This window comes from Rhinoderma darwinii, chromosome 2 (assembly GCF_050947455.1).
Source record: "Rhinoderma darwinii isolate aRhiDar2 chromosome 2, aRhiDar2.hap1, whole genome shotgun sequence".
NCBI lineage: Eukaryota > Metazoa > Chordata > Amphibia > Anura > Rhinodermatidae > Rhinoderma > Rhinoderma darwinii.
In genome coordinates, this window is record NC_134688.1 from 117,621,850 (window position 1) to 117,643,079 (window position 21,230).

General features: G+C 40.7%; 1 protein-coding gene across 5 annotated transcripts in view; it reads right to left on the reverse strand.

Moving 5' to 3' along the window:
* Window positions 1-21,230, reverse strand: part of CACNB3 (calcium voltage-gated channel auxiliary subunit beta 3) — a 297,646-nt gene that overhangs the window by 34,807 nt on the left and 241,609 nt on the right. For 4 of the 5 annotated variants that reach the window (XM_075852205.1, XM_075852202.1, XM_075852204.1 and 1 more), the window contains exons 3-7: window positions 17,948-18,070; window positions 15,616-15,731; window positions 15,465-15,535; window positions 8,437-8,456; window positions 4,330-4,410 (exon numbers count right to left, since the gene is read on the reverse strand). In XM_075852205.1, the coding sequence (XP_075708320.1) occupies window positions 4,330-4,410; window positions 8,437-8,456; window positions 15,465-15,535; window positions 15,616-15,731; window positions 17,948-18,070 (411 nt within the window). Of the gene's footprint in view, window positions 1-4,329; window positions 4,411-8,436; window positions 8,457-15,464; window positions 15,536-15,615; window positions 15,732-17,947; window positions 18,071-21,230 lie in introns of those variants that run through there. The other variant, XM_075852206.1, reaches the window with a different exon arrangement.

Consider the following 21,230-nt stretch of genomic DNA (forward strand, 5'->3'; position numbering starts at 1 on the left):
CACATTGCATCTCACATTTGTTTCCATCTTCACTACATGCAAATTATGAGGACTACTAAACATGAAATCTATATTTGCTTACTGATTTTGAGTTTATGGCCATTTTTTGGCATTTGGTGGAATATGTGATGTGTGCATTGTCTATTGGCTAATAGTGACGTCATTTTAAAACAAAAAAAAACGAACAACTATTCCCATGTGCATCGGGTCACACTGAAAGTCCCATAGCTCTTCACTATTGTCTTCTCTATGAAGATTGTGTGGCTGTATGCTTGCCATATGCACTTGTTAGCAAGCACGTCTATAGAATTCTATGGGCACATACAGAGATTTTTTCTGAAATATATGTTTGAAATCTGTAGGAAAAAAAGTCAGCGCTGTAATCTTTCCTTCAAGAAGATTGACTTCTATGGGGAATACAGTGCCTCGCTGATGCCCCAGCACATGGAAGGCCTATGGGTCCGTCTTTAGTTCGGGCATATCAAACACTCAATTTTACAGTCAAGCAACATAACTACTTCTCTAACCAAAGTCTTGGACTTATTAGGTTATTGCAGTTTCCCGAGCAGTTTGTTTGATCTGGCATGGGCTATTCATTTGTCCAGCATGTTTTTCATTCTCTCTGATAACAATCCTTTCAGGCTATACATAGTAGTAGTAAACTGCGCGATTAAATCACACACAGTTTAGTTGTAAAGTGCCACGGTTTAGTGATGCGATTTTTTCGGGCGCATGCCTTGTATAGGGGAAGCATATGGTTTCAATTCCTAAATGTAGGGATCATTAGTGAGTCAGTTGTCTCATATCAACAAGACTACATTCTATACGGGCGCATTTTTTTCTACTTTAGGCATCATGCACTTGACAGAGTCATGGGCACGGAGCCTGCATGGCAGCACCACAGAGTTATTCTCCCTAGAAGCAATTGAGATAGGTACAAAACCATATGCAGTGATGAAAACCCCACTATTTAGCAGATTATGAAGGGATAACATAGGAGGAAATTATTGTGTCAACATCCTGCAAATTGCAAGACAGCAATGGCGATACAGATGTATACATATAACCAGACAAAAAATACATATATTAATCTACAGATGAGAATATAACCTATGAATTACTACACAATGGGGAAAGTACAGCTCCTAGTCTGGGTGGGTCTTCTTCCTGGCTTGAAGATCTGCTCCCAAATGCAGGTGGAGTGCAGTGTAATCACTCTAATACCCAAAAAGATGCCCATAGGATTATTGTCACTTGTCACCCTAAATGCAATCTGTGTTGTAGGTAATAAACCTCAGAATAGGTCACCAATATCCTGCGTAATGGGTCCCTACTCGTGTAGATCTACATCAAAGTACAGATAGGGTATTTACTTTTTGCGGTTTATATATATTTTTCTTCTTGCTAGAATTCCCACATGGACAAACGTGAACCATTTAAACCAGTATCTTTGCTGATACAGTGTATTTCCAGGCTGCTGAGAAGTTAGCTGATGCTATGAAAAAAACTGCTGAGGCGTAATTACAATGTAACATCTACATTGTAACATCTACATTGCTATTTGTTTTTAGATCAACTAGTCTATTTTCCTTTGTTCCAATTTTCTAGTTTATTGAACACAACAAATGACAATGTATTCTTCAGTCAAGGAATTAATTCTCATTCATGCAGTCAATATTACTGTTCTGTTTAGAAAATGTACCGGACAAAGAGAATTATATTATAAAACTTATTATTTTGCATAAACTATACCACCATACCTCTCCAAAACCAAGGTGGCACACCAAACCATCAGCTAAATTTGACATAGGAACAGACTGTATGTGACGGTACTACTTATGCCATACTGGAGATATGGCATCATTCTCCTTATATTATTTCTTAACAGAGTTGGTTCTTTTCTAAACTGTCAATTCAATATGATGAAATGATCATGTAGCAGAAATCACCAAAATTTTACGAGAGGGGACTTGTCAGCTCTCCTGGAATGCCTGTACTAGTAAATAAATATATTTCTAATTAAATAATAAATAAACTGATAACTGGGTGTTACTAACCCCCTGATTGGTCACTGTAGGGATAAGTCCCATTGACAAGGGGAATGGTAAATCCCAGCTGTCAGTTTATTCATAAATTTCTAGGAGGAATAACAGAGGAACACACCACACAGTGTTCTACGAAAAGAGGCTTTAGAATTGTTATTTTATGGGGAATACATGTTTTTACTAAACCTGACATGTCAGGAGAGTTGACAGATCCTCTAAATACAACACCATATCAGGAGAGCCATAGCACACTCTGAATTGGCTGGTAAACGTGAATAGACAAACCAATTCCGTCACGTGATGTGAAATGGATGTTGGTCTGTTCAAATTTAGAAGCCAATGCTGAATGTGCTCCCTCCTGATGGGCTGTTGTATTTAATAAAGATTTGTTGAGAGGCGCTACATGAATTTTTTTCACCATCTTTTTGGATCAAATTGATTTTCTTCATACTTATTGGGGGGAATTTATTAAGACCTTATGTCCTTTCATATCCCAATCTTAACAGGAAATAAGTTGGAACAAATTTATTAAGAGGTGAAGGAATCTTAATTAATTTGTCACATCTATGGCAGTCCGTGTGCCACTGAGTGAGATCTTCACTAGTCAGGAGTTGGCATAGATTTCCTCTATAAATGATGGCAGTTTCTGGTGTAAATCATAGTAAATGTCTTGGAGTGGAAACGGCTGAAACGTCACACTTTTTGCAACTTTTGAGCCATTTGCGACTTTTCTACGCCAGAAAACTGGCATGGAAAAGTTGATTAATTCCCCCCAATGTTTTTGCAGAGCACCACCCTCACAGAAAAGCTGACCTGTAGAATTTGCATATGTTGAAGTTACCAATGTGTTTCCTCTTAATGTTTATTTTTTTTGTGATAGAAAAATAGCAATATATATCCCTAAGGCCGGGTTCCCACGTAGCGTAAACACTGTGGAATTTCTACAACGGAATTGTGTGCGGAAATTCCACAGCATTTGCAGTAGCAGCAAAGTGAATTGGATTAAAGGGGTTTTCCACGTTCTGACAACAGATGACCTATCCACCGGAAAGGTCATCAGCATATGATCCATGCGTGTCCGTCACCCGGGCACTGGACGATATTGCCAGAAGCAAGTGGCTCCAGTCAAAGAATAGTGGCCAAGCTGCAGTACTGCAACTCTGCCCATATTCAAGTGAATAGGAACAGAGCTGCAGTTCTGCCGAACGGCCACTATGCAGTGGTCGGAGTCATCTGCTTCTGGCTCCAACTACTGCATACCGTTCCAAACATCCAATTCACGGAGGCAGCCGGACTGGCATATCGGTGCGGAGTCCGGGTGTTGGACACGCACCGATCACATACTGATTGCCTAACCCCCTTAAGAAAATCTCATGCCCACGCTGCAGAAAAAAAACGCAGCGTAAACGTTAATAAATTTACCTGCGGTGCGGAATTTAATTGCAGCGATTACACCGCAAAAACCGCAACTCCGGAAAAAATAATTATACTTACCCAGAACGCTCTCCTTCTTCCTGTAGTCCAGACTCCTGGGATGTTGTTTCATCCCATGTGACTGCTGCAGCCAATCACAACGTCATCGGAGAAGGCCGGACTACACGCAGAGTAGAGGGAGGGGGTAACTGTCGACGTTTCATTCTGTCCAAAAACCTGATTTTTCGGACGGAAGGTGCTGTGGGTTCCAGGTCGGATATGAAGCGTGATTTGTAAGCAGCGTATCCGACCCCTGGGAAACTCTCTTTGATGAAACTCAATGGAGGAGATATATCAAAACTGGTGCAAAGGAAAAGTGGAGTAGTTGCCCAAAGTAACTAATCAGCTTCCACCTCTCATTTTTCAGAGGCTCTTTGGAAAATGAAAGTGGCAACCTGATTGGTTGTTACGGACAACTACTCTACTTTTCCTTTGCACCAGTTTTGATATCTGTAACCCAATGTCCCTTACTGACTGCAGGCGTTTAGCAGTATATGAATTCAAAAGCTCTTGTTATACATAGTGGTTTAGAAAATGATTTTGCACATTTATACATTTAAGTTCCTTTTGTCTCTGAAAAAACAGTTTCTATAACAAGAGGGACACGATAGTGACTCAAGATTCCCTTTTGTTTAACCAAATTTCAGTAATGCATTTAGAGTTGCGCTATTAAAAAATAATAGCCCCCATGCCTCATAATTATCCCTCTCCCCCTTCAGATTTGTGAAAAAACCTTGCACATTAATTTTTTTCCCCTCATATTTCTGCAATGAAAAATTTGGTAGTCCATGCCATCTTAGTAGAACTGTACCTCATATCCTTTGAGAGAAGGCCCAACAAGGACCACTGGGCGCATCGATGGAACAACATCATATGGTGCAACAAGCTCTGTCTGAAAGACAAACAGATCCGTTTAGCAAGTCTTGCTGAAGTATCGTACAAGTGAACAGATGTATGCGGAGTGCCTGCCAGCATCATGCCATTGTAATTAGCGGTTTATGGCTACAGTACAGAATTAATATTCCACTGGTGACGGTTCATATCTAAACCCTGCTTCACATATATACACATAACTAAATCCTAACTACTCAAGAGGCAGATGGAAGGTGCATTACTAAAAGATGTACTCTAATGTGTACGGGGGCCTCCCAACTCTCCCCCAATGGCAGATGTCAGGGGAAAAGGATCGGACATGTCGGATTTCAATACCCTTTGTTTCTTTGGGCGATAAGCCGCTGCTGGGGGAGTCTGTCAGTGGCTTATTCCCCTCTTCCCATTGCAATAAACATGCATGCTTGGCTGAGCGTGCCTGCTTATAGCTGCGAGGAATAGCTGTCGGTCAAACAAATGTTCGACCAACAGTTATCTCGTGTATAGCCAGCTTTAGAAATCATTGTCACAGTAGTTGCACTTTAGCAACAATTTCTTAATTATAGGATGAATGGTCAGATGAGAAACAATGAATTGATCGTTTATATATAAAAATTTGCCAAAACGCACAGGCATGAAAGTAGGTTTATCGTTCCCAGGGTCAATGTCAGCACAAGGCAAAACCGGGCAGATGCCATGGCCCACTAGGCTTGCGGGGCCGACATACACATGAAGGTGTAAACAGCAGTCATAATAAAAAGCGTGATACTTCTAATTGTTAATTGTTTCTTGTATATTTATAGAGCATATTTCATGAGACAGATATCTGAAGCGAGTCTAAACAATGTGACATACACTATCACATTGCTTCCGACTTACAAATGAATCAATTAGTTACACTAGGCAATGGAGGAATAGCAATGTAATATGTAGGGATTACCTCATACTTCAAGACTCATCCTTCAGTGACTAAGGCTACATTCACACGAACGTGGCCAACCTCGGATGTGAAAAACTGCCGTTTTTCATGTCCGAGGTGCACTAGTGCAGGACGCATTGTCACGTATCCCCCAAAAACTAGAGTCTATGGAGAGATGCGTGAAGCGCAATAAGAATAGGACGTCCTATTTTTTCACAGACTCTGTCACACGCTTTGTTGAAACAACGGTCGTGTGAATGGCCCCATTGAAATACATGAGTCCGTGTGACGGCTGTTGTTTTAACGGCGGTCACACGGACGTGATAGACGCTCATCTGAATGACTCCTAAAGGCGAGCTTAGTACACCCACCCAGTGTGCAGACAAAGGGCTAAACTGGTTTTGGCCTTTATGGACATCTTGTAAATGCCAGTAGTTGTTATGTGTGTGTCAATACAACAATGACGTCTACAACCATTATTTATTGAATATTGTCCACAAATCTGTGTAGAGAATCTCACCGCTTGCATTGTCTTATAGAGATGTGTGATAATATCAGAGCTGACATCTACCTGTATTTATACTGAAACCTTACATTTATGTGGGACTTTGACGTTTTGGCTCATTAATCGTCTGCTAGACATTTCCAATACTTCACCATCCACTTTAACCTAATAAATATTTGGGTCTAATTTTATTCCAACTGTTTTTTTTCTACACATGCACAATTTAAAGGGCCACAAATACATATTGAACTGACTGAAGCTGTTGTCCTGAGATTGGATAAGACGAACACATCTGTCACATTGTCAAATCATAGCAAGTCATTGAACGAATGCCCCTGGCTGTACTGTGATGCATGCGATCACGCGGCTGGAAGATTCCCACCATTAATGAGCATTTAGTGGTTTACTTATCAAAGTCATTTAATTTGGTAATCTTCTTTATTACCTTTATTACGTATTATACTTTAATGTATATTTTTAACGTTTTTAATACATTTGTAAATATTAGGGTCCTATAGAATTTCTTTCTGTAATTTTTTTATAACCTATATTACAGCTGTTACCTTTTTAGTCACTTGTCTTCTAATAATCTGTTTATAAAATATGTGGTATTTTTTTACGTTTTCTATACTAACATTTGGATATGTTAATACTGTGTATCTCATCCATTATTTAATTTTACTTTTATGTATTTTTACATGCAGTGCACCATCAAGTTGATTTAAAAATATTTTAGATCACTGAGCCTCTTACTTCCTTCACTGTGTTTTAGTCAAGTTGGACGTTTTTATTCCATTGATTATAATAAACTACAATTCTGACCATCAATAGTGCAAAACAATTCTGCATGGTCATTATGTTGTGCCTTATGCTATAAGTACATTGGCGTTTTTTTTTCTTTTATCCATTTTTGGTTGGATTATATACTAATGAGTATTTCCCTTTTGTTTCCATCCATATTTTATTACAAAAAGACAGAAATCAATGTGACGATGGATCTCATTGATTTCCACATGGTTTAAAGACGGAAGCTGAACATAAGCTAAATGGAGAACTTTTTGAAAATCTTACTAAAGATTTCATAATAAAAAAAGAAACTGTTCTTCCATCATTATCCAATAGTAATGACAAAAAAACCTTTCTGCTGCCTATTTGCATATAGCCTAATACAGGTTATATACAAATGGTTGTCCTGTTTATATGTATGGAAGAAGTCAACTTTTCTACATCACATCTTACAGTTCTGTGCTGGGGCTAAAAAAAAGTGCTACAATTTTTTCAGAACAGAAATTAGTGGCTTTGAGTTCATAAGGTGCCAGCACACAGTGGGCAATGCTATGCTGACAATTTGGAGCTGAACGAGAATTAGTTTTAGGCCTCATTCACACGACAGGGTCTGAGTGTCGGCCGGGAAAATCGGCCGTTTTTGGCCAATTTTCCCGGCCGGTTTGCATCCGTTCCGATTCCATTCCGTGTTGCCGTTTTTACCGGCCGATTTGGACCCAATTTGCATCCGGTTTTTTCCCTGACCGTTTTTTAATCGGATGAATTTTTTGCACTTTACTTATTTTTTTATTATTATGGTCTGTCCCTCAAAAGGTCAAAAAAGACCTTTTTGGAACTTTTAATATTTTTTTTCTTTCTTTTACTCCAGGCTTTTCCCCTGTAACTGGGGCTGCACAGCAGCCCCAGTTACAGGGGAAATCAGCCCTCTCACAGTGACGATTGTTACTAATAGGACTGTGCTGGGTCTAGTAAGACCCAGCAGCAGTATGTCAGTAACGGCACCCGGCGATCATGTGACCAGTCACATGATCACCGGGAGGAATAGACAGCGCCGCTGCTGCCTCTATTCCTATACACAGCGTTCATTAAACGCTGTGTAAAAAGACATCGGAGAAGACAGAAGCAGCAAAAGCTGCTTCTATCCTCTCCTCAGGGTCCCCGGAAGTCTCTGACAGCCGGAGACCCGACATTCATCTGCCCGATCGCGCGGGCAGCAAGTTAAAACCCGAGCCGTAAAAAGTCTATGGCTCGGGTTTTAAGGACCCTGACCGCTGGCCGTAAAAACACAGCCAGCGGTCGGGAACCGTAACAAGCAGGGGAAGGGAGCCAGCGCAGCGCTCCCTTCCACCTGCTGTACACCTCGGCCCTGCCACACAGTATCTCCAGCGTAGCCATTCGTCCGAATGGCATCAACTCTTCCTCCTCACATGCACTCTGCGCTGTGAGGAGGAGAGAGTGCTGGAGCGACGGTAGACCCGGCCATCACTCGGGACACATTCCGGTGATGGCCGCGTATTACCCGGCCCCATAGACTTCTATGGGAGCCGGGCACCCGGCCGAAAATAGGGCATGTCCCATTTTTTGACGGCCGGTTTTCCCGGCCCATCAAAAAATCGGTTGTGTGAATAGCCCCATTAGGGGTCTATTATTCCTAATGCAGCCGGGTACCAGCCGATTTATGAACGGCCGGCACCCGGCCGGGAAACCCTGTCGTGTGAATCCCGCCTTAACCTCTTATATACAAAAATGCATTGTATACATTAACTTTGAATACCAGTCAATTTCAAAATGTACTTTTTGCAATGACATGCTATCTTCAAAAAAATAAATAAACTTACCTGTTTTTGCTTCTGTTTGGCTTATTGGGAAGAAATATATTGATATTGAGAACATGTTAGTCACAAAACAGACTTACAAAGGTAAACTAAAGTCACTTAGAAGGGACTATTGAAGGTTTGCTCTTTATTACACTGATGGCTGCAAAATAGTATTATGAATAAACTCAAATTACCGTTTTTAAAGGAGTTAATTTAGTTTTATGGCAAAAATAACATGTTCTAATAAAGAGTGCACTTGATTTGGAATGTTGCATGTAGCTTAAGAGTACATAATATATGGGATAGTGACCGATTTTAACACATGAATATGTATATATTTCAAGACAATTGCTCAGTTTGTTCTAGAATATACACTTTAACCCCTTCCCCCTGCTTGCATTCTGGGCCCTAATGTCCAAGCCATTTTTTACATTTTTCCATTGTCACATTCGAAGAGCTATAACTTTTTTATTTTTGCGTCGGCATAGCTGTATAAGGTCTTGTTTTTTGCGGGACGACTTGCAGTTTTTATTGGTACCATTTGAGAGTAGATGCAACTTTTTGATCACTTTTTGTCACATTTTTTTTAAAGTCAGGATTAACAGAAAACAGCAATTTTTCCATTGTTTTTTATTTTATTTTTTACGGCGTTCACAGTGCAGGTTAAATAATGTAACAGCTTTATAGTCGGGGTCGTTACGGACGCGGCGATACCAAATATGTGTAACTTTTTTGCTTTATTGTAGTTTTTTTTAATAGTAAAGCATTTTGTAAGGGGAAAAAGTGGGTTTTTCATTTTTTTTTTTAATTAACTTTTTTTTACTTTTATACTAGTCCCACTAGGGGACTTCACTATCCTCCGATCGCTATTATAATACACTGCAATACTTTTGTATTGCAGTGTATTACTGCCTGTCCGTTTAAAACGGACAGGCATCTGCTAGGTCATGCCTGCGGCATGATCTAGAAGGGATTCGCTCCAGGCAGACCTGGGGGCCTTTATTAGACCCCCGGCAGCCATAGAAGACACAGACACTCGGCGATTTTATCGCCGGGTGTCGGTGGGATGAGAGGGAGCTACCTCCCTCTCTCCAAAACCACTCAGATGCGGTGCACGCTATTGTGCACCGCATCTGAAGGGTTAAACGGGTGAGATCGATACTAATATCGATCTCACCCGGCAGAGCAGGGACGCCCCCAGCCCTCAGCTGCCAGCTGAGAGCAGGGAGATTTGACGGCTCCCTGCTCTGTTTACTTTATTCTACAGCAGCGCCGTGGAATAGCGGCGCTGTAGAATAAAGCCCATTAATGACCGCCGTGAAAAGGCTAATCGGCGGTCATTAAGGGGTTAAAGGCTAGGAACACCTTTGCTTTATTATTGTTGGTATTGTATTACATAAACATATTTACTATTAGTTTTAATTAAAATAATTGCTCTGTTTGTCTTCTGCAGCTTGTATGTTTGACAATACAAGCTGCAGGATGCTGTTCATTGATCAGTACAGATCCGCTGAATGTTGGCTCCTCTTTAGCCCCTCCCTCTGCTCTGCTGAACGCTATCCTAAGTAGCCAGAAAGGTTACAGAGGAGCCGACATACAGCTGGTCTATCAGAATGAGAACTGAACGGCATCAAACAACATGTATTGTATTGTAAGACATACAAGCTGCCTAAGACAAATAGTAAAAATATTTAAATAAATACCAATTGTATGTATTTTATTAAATAAAACTACAATGTAATAATAATAATAAAAAAATGCAAGAGTGTCCATAGCCTTTCTGTCCGACCGGTACACGAATGCCTCTACCCTTTGCCAGTCACTGCACTGGTTGCCATTTCACTTTAGAATTCCATTAAAACATATCAATGTTACCCACAAAGCCGCACCACATTGCATCTCCTCCCTTATCTCTTTCTAACACCCTACCCATGCTTTACGTTCTACTAACTATGTAAGATTAACATTCCCATAATCCGAATCTATCATTCCTGTCTCCATGACTTTTCTCATGTTATACCAGTTCTCTGGAATGCGCTACCCGAACAATGAGATTCATTTCAAACATCAACAGTTTCAAAGAGACTCTGTCACTAGTTTATTAATGCCCAATCTCCTAGCTAATCTAATAGGCGCTGTCACACTGATAATGATAAATGGTGAAAAATGTGTCCCAAAAGTTTATCATTTTAAAAGTTATGATCTTTTTTCTAAATATGCAAATGAGGCTATACTAGACAAGTGGGTGCCTAGTATAGACACCGATTCTTCTGTGGTGGAGCTACCTCACAGCCTCAGACGCTGTCCTATCAGCATGAAGCTGCTACAACACAGTGTGAGAGACTGAGGCTGGAGGGAAAGGGGATCATTTCAAATAGCCATATCTCCGACTGAGTGGTTCTGTTGGCACATGAAAGATGGGATACAAATTTTTTATATGTCACCAGGATCGCAGTTCTAGCTGTGAAGCAACCGGAGGTATCACCAGTTGAAAACACATAGTCGTTAATGGAAGCTGTATACTATATGATCAGAGAACTGTATGATGCTGATTGGATAGCGTCATGCAGAAAACATTACACTGCACAGAGTGAAAAGAATGTCACCTCCCATTTGGCAAGTATAGCTAAATTATATAAATATTTAGAAAAATGCTCATAACTTTGCAAATAATAACAGTTTTTTAAAAATAAATAAAATGACACTGTAATTATCAGATTCATAGCGCTTATTAGATTAGTTAGGAGATAGGGAATTAATAAACTAGTGACTGATCTTCTTTAAAGAGGCTCTGTCACCACATTATAAGTGCCCTGTCTCCTACATAAGGAGATGGGCACTATAATGTAGGTGACAGTAATGCTTTTTATTTAAAAAAAACGATCTTTTTTCACAACGTTAGGAGCGATTTTGGTTTATGCTAATGAGCGTTCTTAATGCCCAAGTGGGCGTACTTTTACTTTCGACCAAGTGGGCGTTATACAGAGGAGTGCATGACGCTGACCAATCGGCATCATGCACTCCTCTCCATTCATTTACACTGCACTAGCGATATAGTTATATCACTATGTGCAGCCTCGTACACAAACCCTAACATTACTACAGTGTCCTGATAATGAATACACATGACCATCCAGCCTGGACGTCATGTGTACTCAGAATACTGACACTTCTGAATCTTTTTTTTATGAGATTCCGGCAAGTGAAACCAAATCTCGTTTAGCTCCGTGATCTCGCAAGATTTCGTATCCGTTGCTGGAATCTCACAAAAAAGATTCAGAAGTGTCAGGATTCTGAGTACACATGACGTCCAGGCTGGATGGTCATGTGTATTCATTATCAGGACACTGTAGTAATGTTAGGGTTTGTGTATGAGGCTGCACATAGTGATATAACTATATCGCTAGTGCAGTGTAAATGAATGGAGAGGAGTGCATGATGCCGATTGGTCAGCGTCATGCACTCCTCTGTACAACGCCCACTTGGTCGAAAGTAAAAGTACGCCCACTTGGGCATTAAGAAAGCTCATTAGCATAAACCAAAATCGCTCCTAACTTTGTGAAAATAGATAGTTTTTTTTAAATAAAAAGCATTACTGTCACCTACATTACAGCGTCGATCTCCTTATATAGGAGACAGGGCACTTATAATGTGGTGACAGAGTCTCTTTAAGTGTGCCCTAAAAACACATCTTTTTAGGCAGGCCTATCACATTCCCTAATCTAACCCCCCCCCCCCCCCCCCATCACACACATTATTTCTGAATACCCAATCCCTATATGCACTTCATATCTGTGCATACACAGATACTGGCTGGGTGACTGGATCCTGCAGATTTATGTGTACCCCCCTAATTTTTATAAAAGGTTACTGGACCATTGTACAAAACAAGCACTTTTTACATTTTGTGTCTCCTCTATTTCCTCATAGAGTGTAAGCTCTTGTGAGCAGGGCCCTCACTCCTCTTGTTTGAATTGGGAATTAGTTTTGTCACTGTGTAATGCCTAATATTGTATGTACATGAACCCTTTGTATTGTAAAGGGCTGCGGAATATGTTGGCGCTATATAAATAAAGATTATTATAATAATTATACCCTTTAATGAATAAACCTACACTAACTCCTTCACTAAAGTCTCTATTAATAATGAAAACAACAAATAATTATTTAAGATTAATCAGTGATTGATGGTATAGATCTAGGATATGCCATCCATATTTAATGATCTCAAGAATGCAGTGCTTGGTAGAGTGCCACAACCTCTTCCGATTTTACCAGACACAATGCCAACTCCGTCCATGCACTGCATCTGGTATTGCAGCTCAGCTTAATTCAAGCGAATGCGGCTAATGTGCTGAAATAACAGACACAGACTTACATTTACTAATGCTGTATAATATTTATATGGTGTAAACTTAGACCATGCAGTCACAAGATGCGCTAAGTTTATCACAGTGGCGCATGCTATATGATCATTTTGGTGATTTTTTGCTTGACCTGTTAGACACTTTTCTCTTCCTTATACCACCTTTGATTCAGGTTATTTTGCACCTAAATTTTGTGCAAATTTGTTCGGCTAAATTTTGGCACCGTTTCAGCCACACACCCTTTCCACTAAGCCACAACCCTTTTCTACACACTTTTTAGACGTGTCTAGTGAAGTGCAAATATCCATAATTTGCAATATCCTAGAAAAGTTTTTGACACATTTTAGACTAACAGTAGTGAATCTTCCCCACGGTGTTTGGACAAATGTGACACTGCATCTGGTAAAAGCAAAAGGGATGAGGTGCTCCACTGAACAATGTTCCTCTGATCGAGGTGGATCCCAGCAGTCAGTGTCACACCAATCACATAGGAATGGCATATTTTAGTCATCGGCAGAAAGGCTGTAACATTGTACTCGTGACTGAAAAGTTGAAATTTGTATTAATGCAAAGACAGAATATATGAAACCGAGATGAAAATAAGATCAGTGCTGTTTTTTGCAGCCATTTATTAATTTCCTCTTGGAAAAATCTCTATTGGATTTATATTTGCATTAGAAAAAAACCGTAATGGAGCAATAGTGATTTGGAGCCATCTCGGTTAATAAAGAACTCTTTTCCTGGTCTGTGCACAAATAATATCAGAAAGATGTCGCTGTGTGAGCTTATATTGTTGGAAGGAAGGGAGCCTCATCCTGACAATGTATTGTACTGACTAATTCAGTACGGCACGGAGACAAAGAATTATAGGCTTATTGTCATAGTAGGCGGCAAATGTCAAAATGATCATACATTTCATTATAAATTGTTTAACGAGACAAACCACACAGAAATACTAGTTCTTTTAGATTGGCAGACCTCTTAGCGTTATGTTATATTTCATAAATGTGCATCTGATAGATGATATCAGATGCACATTTATGAGGTATGACAAAACGCTAAGAGGTCTGCCAATCTAAAAGAACTGGTCTACCCTGTGTTGGATTACCCAACATGGCGCATGATATGGACAACGCTAGGTTGTGCTGGGTGCTCTTTAACACCATTTTTCTTTGTAAAAAAAAAACTGTCAGAGAATGTTTAGTGCAGAACAACATTTTTCTAATATAATTAAGCCAGATAACCGCAATAATTGGATCATTATGTGAACCCCATATAGTCTCTTATATAATAACTGGTGTTCATACGAACAGATAAGTCAAGTTTTCTGTTTTCTTTTTTAAGATGTCATCTGATTGGTTGCTATGGTCTGAGCTTAAAGGGGTTTTCTGAGGTATAAAAATTGGCCAGGTGTAGGAGGGAGGCCAAAAAAAAAGCAGTTGCTCAATTCACGGATCCCCGTCGTTCCAGCGCCGCCGCTTCCGTTCCTCCTCGCCACTGAGTATTGACATAGCTGCAGTGATGACGTGCCCGTATACCCACATGATCGCTGCAGCCAATCACAGGTCTCAGTGGGTATACGGCACAGGATCCAGTGCTTGGCTGCAGCATTCACGTGGGTATACTGGCACATCATCGCTGCAGTTATGTCAATACAAAGCGGCGGGGAGGAACGGAGTGGAGGTGCTGAAACTACATGGATCTGGGGGGTGAGTAATGGCCAATTTTTTTAAGTAACTCGAAAAAACCCTTTAAGACAAATATATTTATAAACTACAGGGAGCTACTGAGAAAGAAAAACCAACCAACACAAACCTATAACTTGTAACTCTTAGAAACCTATCTACATTAAATTTTATTCAGTACTTTTTGGAAAATGAAAAGTGAGCTCTGATTGGTTGATATAGGTAACAAAGTCACTTTTTCCACAGTTTGACACAGTTTTGATAGATAAGATCAAATACTTGTTGTAATTATCTTTGGCAATTGCATTGAGCTTTGTGTGCCAAGATGGCAGCTTTTATGGTGCCACACCAGAATGCGATGAAGTGTTAGCAAGTTCAGACGTGTAGACATAAGTGTAGATGAAAACTAGTGAAGTTACCTAAAAAGTCAGCAAAGTTGCTGCTTTTGTTTTACATACAGATAGTTTATCATTTCTAATGTATAGAAGGGATCCAAACATTTATTAAAGCTTCAATTAGTACAACGAAACCCGCAAAAATGCATATTTGCCAGATTAGGTAACAGTTCAAAACGGTTTATTGGACCTTGTTTAGGATAGATACCATTTCATAGGAGAGAGTACTGTACAGATGTGTCCACCCCTAACTTATCCCTAAACCCGACATGAATGGTACAAGATGTTTAACAAACATGTAAAAAAAAACAAATACCTCTGAAGGATACCTCTGACTAAAGCCACCTGTCAGCCACCTGTCGCCCGTAAACTTTTTTTTAACCGATTGGCTATGACGGATGCATCAGATGGATGCCATTTGTTGCCCATACACTCCCATGTCAAAAGTATACGTTTAAACGTATACAATTTTTTCCTAGATGTCGTCAGATTGTATTGAATTAGTATCATGACAAATTGTATAATTTAGGCAATTTAAGAAAAGTTAAGGGTGGACACATGATTAACAATGACATGGTGATAGCAAAAATACTAAAACTTACCTATTGATGGGGGAGGCGAACGCCGATTGATTGAGACCATGTCTCCCAAACCAGAAGTATTACCAGACCGCCTGTATATAAGGAAAATAATAACTTTTGCAATTAACCATATATCTTAATGAGAATAATAAGCAATGTACTCATTCCTTACCTAGCTTTCTGCTCCTGTTTCAGTCGAATGGCCTCTAGCCTCTGAGGGCTTGGAATGAAGACGATGTCTCCCCCTTCTTTTACTAGCCTCCCGATCCACCAGTCATTGTTGTATTTCTAGGAAATCATTAAAACAGCAAGGGTTAGCGGAGTCAGAGGTCAGTACAGTGCAACAAATCTGCCACATGTGAATTTCCCCTCAAGGTTGATGGGAGAAGAATAATGGTCCTGAGCTGGTTTACGTTGTTTATGCTTGATTTTCTCGTTCCAACAAAGGTACATAATATTGCCACACATATGCGCTAGATAACTGTGTGCCCCACTGTGTGGACTTGTCTGCATCAAAAATATTTTGAATTCCATTGGCTAAGCACAGGGCGCCACATACAGTACATAGAGTCGCCGAGATCTCCACACCAATACCGCAACTGCCCAAGAAGGCCATATAACTTTTCTTTTTAACCCCTAAGGCCTTGTGCACACTTCCCACACGGTTTTCACGGCCGTTTTTGACAGATCCGTGTGCCCGTTTTAGCGGCCGTGTGCACTCGGTGTTTCCGAGCGCCGAGCATGTTACTGTCCAGGGTGCTGAAAGAGTTAATGGGCTGCACTGATCGGCGGTAACTCTTTCAGCACCCTGGACAGTGCCATGCTCGGCGCTCGGAAAATACAATTTTAATGAAATAATAAAAAAATAATAATAAGTTCATACTTACTTTCCTCCTGTCCGGCCTCCAGGGATGACGTTTTATCCATGTCACCGCTGCAGCCAATCACAGGCTGTAGTGGCGGTCACGCACGTCAGGATGACGTCAGAAGGCCGGCCTCCAGGGATGACGCTTCATCCCAGGTGACCGCCTCTGGAGCCAATCACAGGCTGCAGCGGCCTCTGCAGCCAATCACAGGCTGCCGCGTCATACAGGAAGGTCGGACAGGAGGAAGAAGAGGGACTCGTCACTAAGACAACGACCGGGTACGTATGAACTGCTTTTTATTTTTAATCAGCAGCCTCTTTTCTCTATCAGTGATTGATAGAGACAAGTGGCTGCTGATTAGTGTAATATATCTGTAATGTATTTCTGCCCGCCCGGCTGTTGCTAGGCAACGGCTCCGTCACACACGGACGCCTTTTCCGTGTGCCTTCAGTTTTTTTGACGACCCCATTGACTTGCATGGGCCTCACGGTCACGGAATCTCGGACCAAAGTAGGATATGCTCTACTTTGGATCGGAACGGAGCAACGGGACCGTCAAAAAAACTGAAGTGTGCATGGCCCCATTGAAATGAATGGGTCAGGGTGCTAGCCATCAGAAAAACGTCTAGCACCCTGAAGAAAAACACTGAAGTGGGCATGAGGCCTTAACGACATGTCACGTACTGGTACACGGCAGCCGACACCTCAGTGCAACGGGCGTAATCAAAGTTCACTTTGATTCCGCCCGTTTAACACCTTAAATGCCGCGGTCAATCGCGATTGCGGCATTTAATTTGTTAGAATCAGGAGGGCGCCCCCTCAAATACACCATCGCACCCCCCGTGGCGCAATCGGCCGTTTACAGTGGTTATTGCAGACCTGGGTGCCTAACAAAGCAATCTTTGTACTCCGGCAGCTAATTGCTGTTTTTTGTTCACCTTAGCTCTCCAAAAAAAACTAATAAAAAGTGATCAAAAAGTCACATGTACCCGAATGGTATCGGTGAAAACTACAGCTTGTCCCGCAAAATTTAAGCCCTCACACCTTTAAATTGATGGAAAAATAAAAAAAGTTATGGCTCAGAATATGGCGACACAAAACATTTTATTTTTTTTAACAAATAGTTTTATTTTTTTTAAAGTTGTAAAACATAAAACAAAACATATAAATTTGGTATTGCCGTAATCGTATCAACCTGTAGAATAAGGTGAATATGTAGTTTATATCGCCTGATGGACGCCGTAAAAATAAAACCCCCCAAGAAATGGTGTAATCGCTGTTTTTAGCCCATTTTTCCCCACAAATAATTTCTTTCAGATTCCCAGTACATTATGCAGTACAATAAATGGTGGCATGAAAAACTACAACTTGTCCCGCAAAAAAAAAGACCTCATATGGCTATGTCGACAAAAGAAATAGAAAAGTTATGGCTTTTGGAAGGCGGGGAGGAAAAAACGAAAATGAAAAACTCAAATTGGCCTGGTCTTTAAGGGTTAAAGTTGTATTCACGTATGGGCGGCTTTTATAATAAACCACAAAGCATTTTGAAAGATTAATATTTTGTGTGTTATGTTTTGATCTCCAAAGATTACTATATTGTTGTAGATTTAGGTGGGATACAACTTATTTTTATGCTCACCTCTTTGATATGTAGAAAATCTTTGGCTTCAAAGTTGATCGCAGATCCCTGGACCGGGCATTCTTCATCCAAAGCTCCACAGTAACTGACATTGGTCCTTACAGCAAATGCTACCGGCTTGAGCTGTAGAATGAAATGTAAAGGATTCCCATAGAGGGTTTATATGTTGCTTGTCCGGCAGCTAAATGTTTAGACATTGCACAATATCAGCTTTATAAGTGTGGATTCACATGCTAAGGTTTTTTTCCCCACATAGAAACCCTGAAAAGATTTGCAGTAACATGTGGATTACACCCATTTCAATGCAATGGGTGAATTTTGTTGCAATATTCACAATGAATAGGCCATGCCCCAGAGTTTTAATCTCTGCAGCATGCTCGAATATCCACACAAATTTTTGTCCACTGCATGTGACAAACTCAATTTACTTTACCTATGCCACAACGTATTTGCACTGAATGAACCCGCCTAAAATCTGTGTACTCTAGGGAAACGTTCAGCACAATCTTTCCATTCTGAGTAGTCTATGAACACATATCGGGTCCTGTGAGCACTTTCCGGATTCTGGATCACTTGGCCTTTCCTTAGACTATGTACATTGGTGTGTAAACTCGCCTAATTCTGGTGTGTGTGTGGGGGGGTATTTGCTGCGTAAACTTTCAGTAGCGGCAAAGTCACATCAAGTCGTGAGAATTTCAGTTTTGCGGAAAAAAAGCAGCATACGCTGCAATAGCCTGGCACTCCCGTGGTGATGCTTCCCTGGTCTCCCGCCCGTGTCTTTTCACCCCGCCTCCAGCGAAGAAGTGTGGACACATGCGACTGTTGCAGCCTGTGATTGGATGCAGTGATTACTTGACTATATGACTCGTCAACGCTGCAGGCTGGCAAACAGAAACTGGCCTGCAGATTTTACTGCAGATCCACAGGTTATCCGCAGCAATATCCGTAAGAATAGGATTCAATTCTGGATTTTAATTTCCCCATTGAAGTGAATGAGGAACATTTGCTACAAATCCGTGCTCATGCCGCGAGAGGAATTAACATGCTGCAGATATAAAAATCCATTCTGAAGGTTAATTTCCACGCTAAAATTTCCATAGCACGTGAATAAAATTTGTTAGAATCTTATCCACTGGTCTGCTACAGTATTCCACTGTGGATTTTCTGTTCGGGCAAAAATTGCAGCTTTTTCGTTTCGTATGAATTTACCTAATTGTTGCAGTGCTCTACAACATGTGACCCCAGCTTTTATTAAACTTCAATTAAGGTACTTTTACACGACCCAACCTGTCACCCCTTTGCTCTTTTCACAAGGAGCTAGTATGGGGACATTATTATCATGTTGGCAGCGCATCTCCCTGTTTAGACAGGGAGATGAACTGCCGCTAACAATAATATTTTCAGTATTTGAAACGATACGATCAGCAGATGAATGAGCGCTTGCTCGTTCATCTGCTGATCGCTGCCCTGTTTACACAGGACAATTCTCAGGAAAAAGCGTTCTGTGAACTCTCGTTTGCCCAATAATTGGCCAGTGTAAAAGGGCTTTCAGATCACGGAATGCCTTGGCCGTCTGCTGTTTTCTAAAGATTCATCACATTCTAGTAGAGGCATTTACTATCCATAATCAATTATTACATGTAATAAAACAATTCCACCTTTAGAAAAAGTTCACACGTATTGGATTGATGTTATTTGTAAAGGAAACAATTTTGAAATCATCATCATAGGGGGATCGTTATTCATGCCAGCATTTAATATAATCTCTAAGGTATACCCATCTTTACAATGTTATGCATTCCTCAATAGTACATATGAATATATGAAACTTTATAATATATCCGATTAGGGTAAGTGGCATTTTCATCACCTTGCAGCAGCATAAAGTTCCACTGTCTGCAGACTCTGAAAATGTTTACAAACCATTTCTGTCCCTCACAAATCTGTCTTGTATAAAACCGTACATAGTAGACAGGAAGGAGGGGGATGCAGCTGCAGCTTTTCTAGTTCAAGGTATGTGTAAGACTGCATGCTGTGAGAGGGAAGGTAGGAGCACAAGGGGAAACTGTTTCAGAGCGCACATCACGCCACCCTCTACAACAAGTATTAGAAGAGAAAATAAAGTGGAAAAGTCAAAGATGAAAGCTTCCACAGGGAATATAAAAGGGATTGTCTGGCTTCGAAAACGCTTTTGTCAAAAACCTATTAGGAAAAGATGAGATAATATAGGGAAGTCTCTTATTCATTAACTCCATCAATTAGCCAGAGCGGCTACAAAAAGTTCTGTCTTTCTAGGCCTGGAACATCCATGGATTATAGGGAATACAAGTTTATAGATTACAGGTTATCGCTTGGAATCCAAGAAGCGGGACATCCTGTGATCAGTTTATTTTTGGGGACTCTGCTAACAAAAAAAGGATTGCCCAAAGACGAGAACTCCTATACGGGGGATATTAATTTTACCAGCAACTGGTGTGGTTTACTGAAAAACCTTATACTGACCTTCTAGTTCCCTGCCTCTCCAGTGCCGCTAGTCCATGGTCCCCTGCCAGTCTCTGTCTACATTGGCTGGAGCCGTGACATTCTGAACTAGCACGTGACCGCTGTAGCCAATCACTGGCCACAGAATTGTTGTCAAGAAGTACAGCATATGACCACTGTGGCCAATGATTGCTGGAGCTGTCACTTGTCGTCGGTACAGAATGTCACTGCTCCAGCCAATTTAAACAGAGTCCTACGAAGGACCATGGACCAGCGGCGCTGGAGCGCCAGGGGATTAAAGTGTAAGTCTTAGCTTTTTTTATGTAAACGGCCCTATTTGCAGGCAGAATTAATTTATTTTATAAAGCCCAGAAAATCCCTTTAAATTCTTAGTAGCTGCTCCCTGCATTATCAACACAATACAAGAATTGTTTACAACAGCCTGTATTCTGTGAATGGAGAGAATACAGGGGTTGTTGCATTGTGTACACTCCCTCGACCCATTACAGTCACAGAACACGGGCGATATAAGTGTATTGTATTCTGTGAATGGCTCCTGGAGAAAAGCTCCAAAGAATATGAACTACCTGCTACTGCTCTTCACAGTTACCCAATTTGGGTAACAAACTATATAAATCTTAAATATTACAAAAATTGAGCTTCATAATATCTGAAATGCTTATTTGTAACGAGGATCTACGCAAGGTTTTCATTATTTATTTATTGTGACATCAGTATCATCCACTTCTCTTCAGAACGCCCAGCTTCTGGCAGTGCAGACACAGCCGTGTTCTCGAGAGAT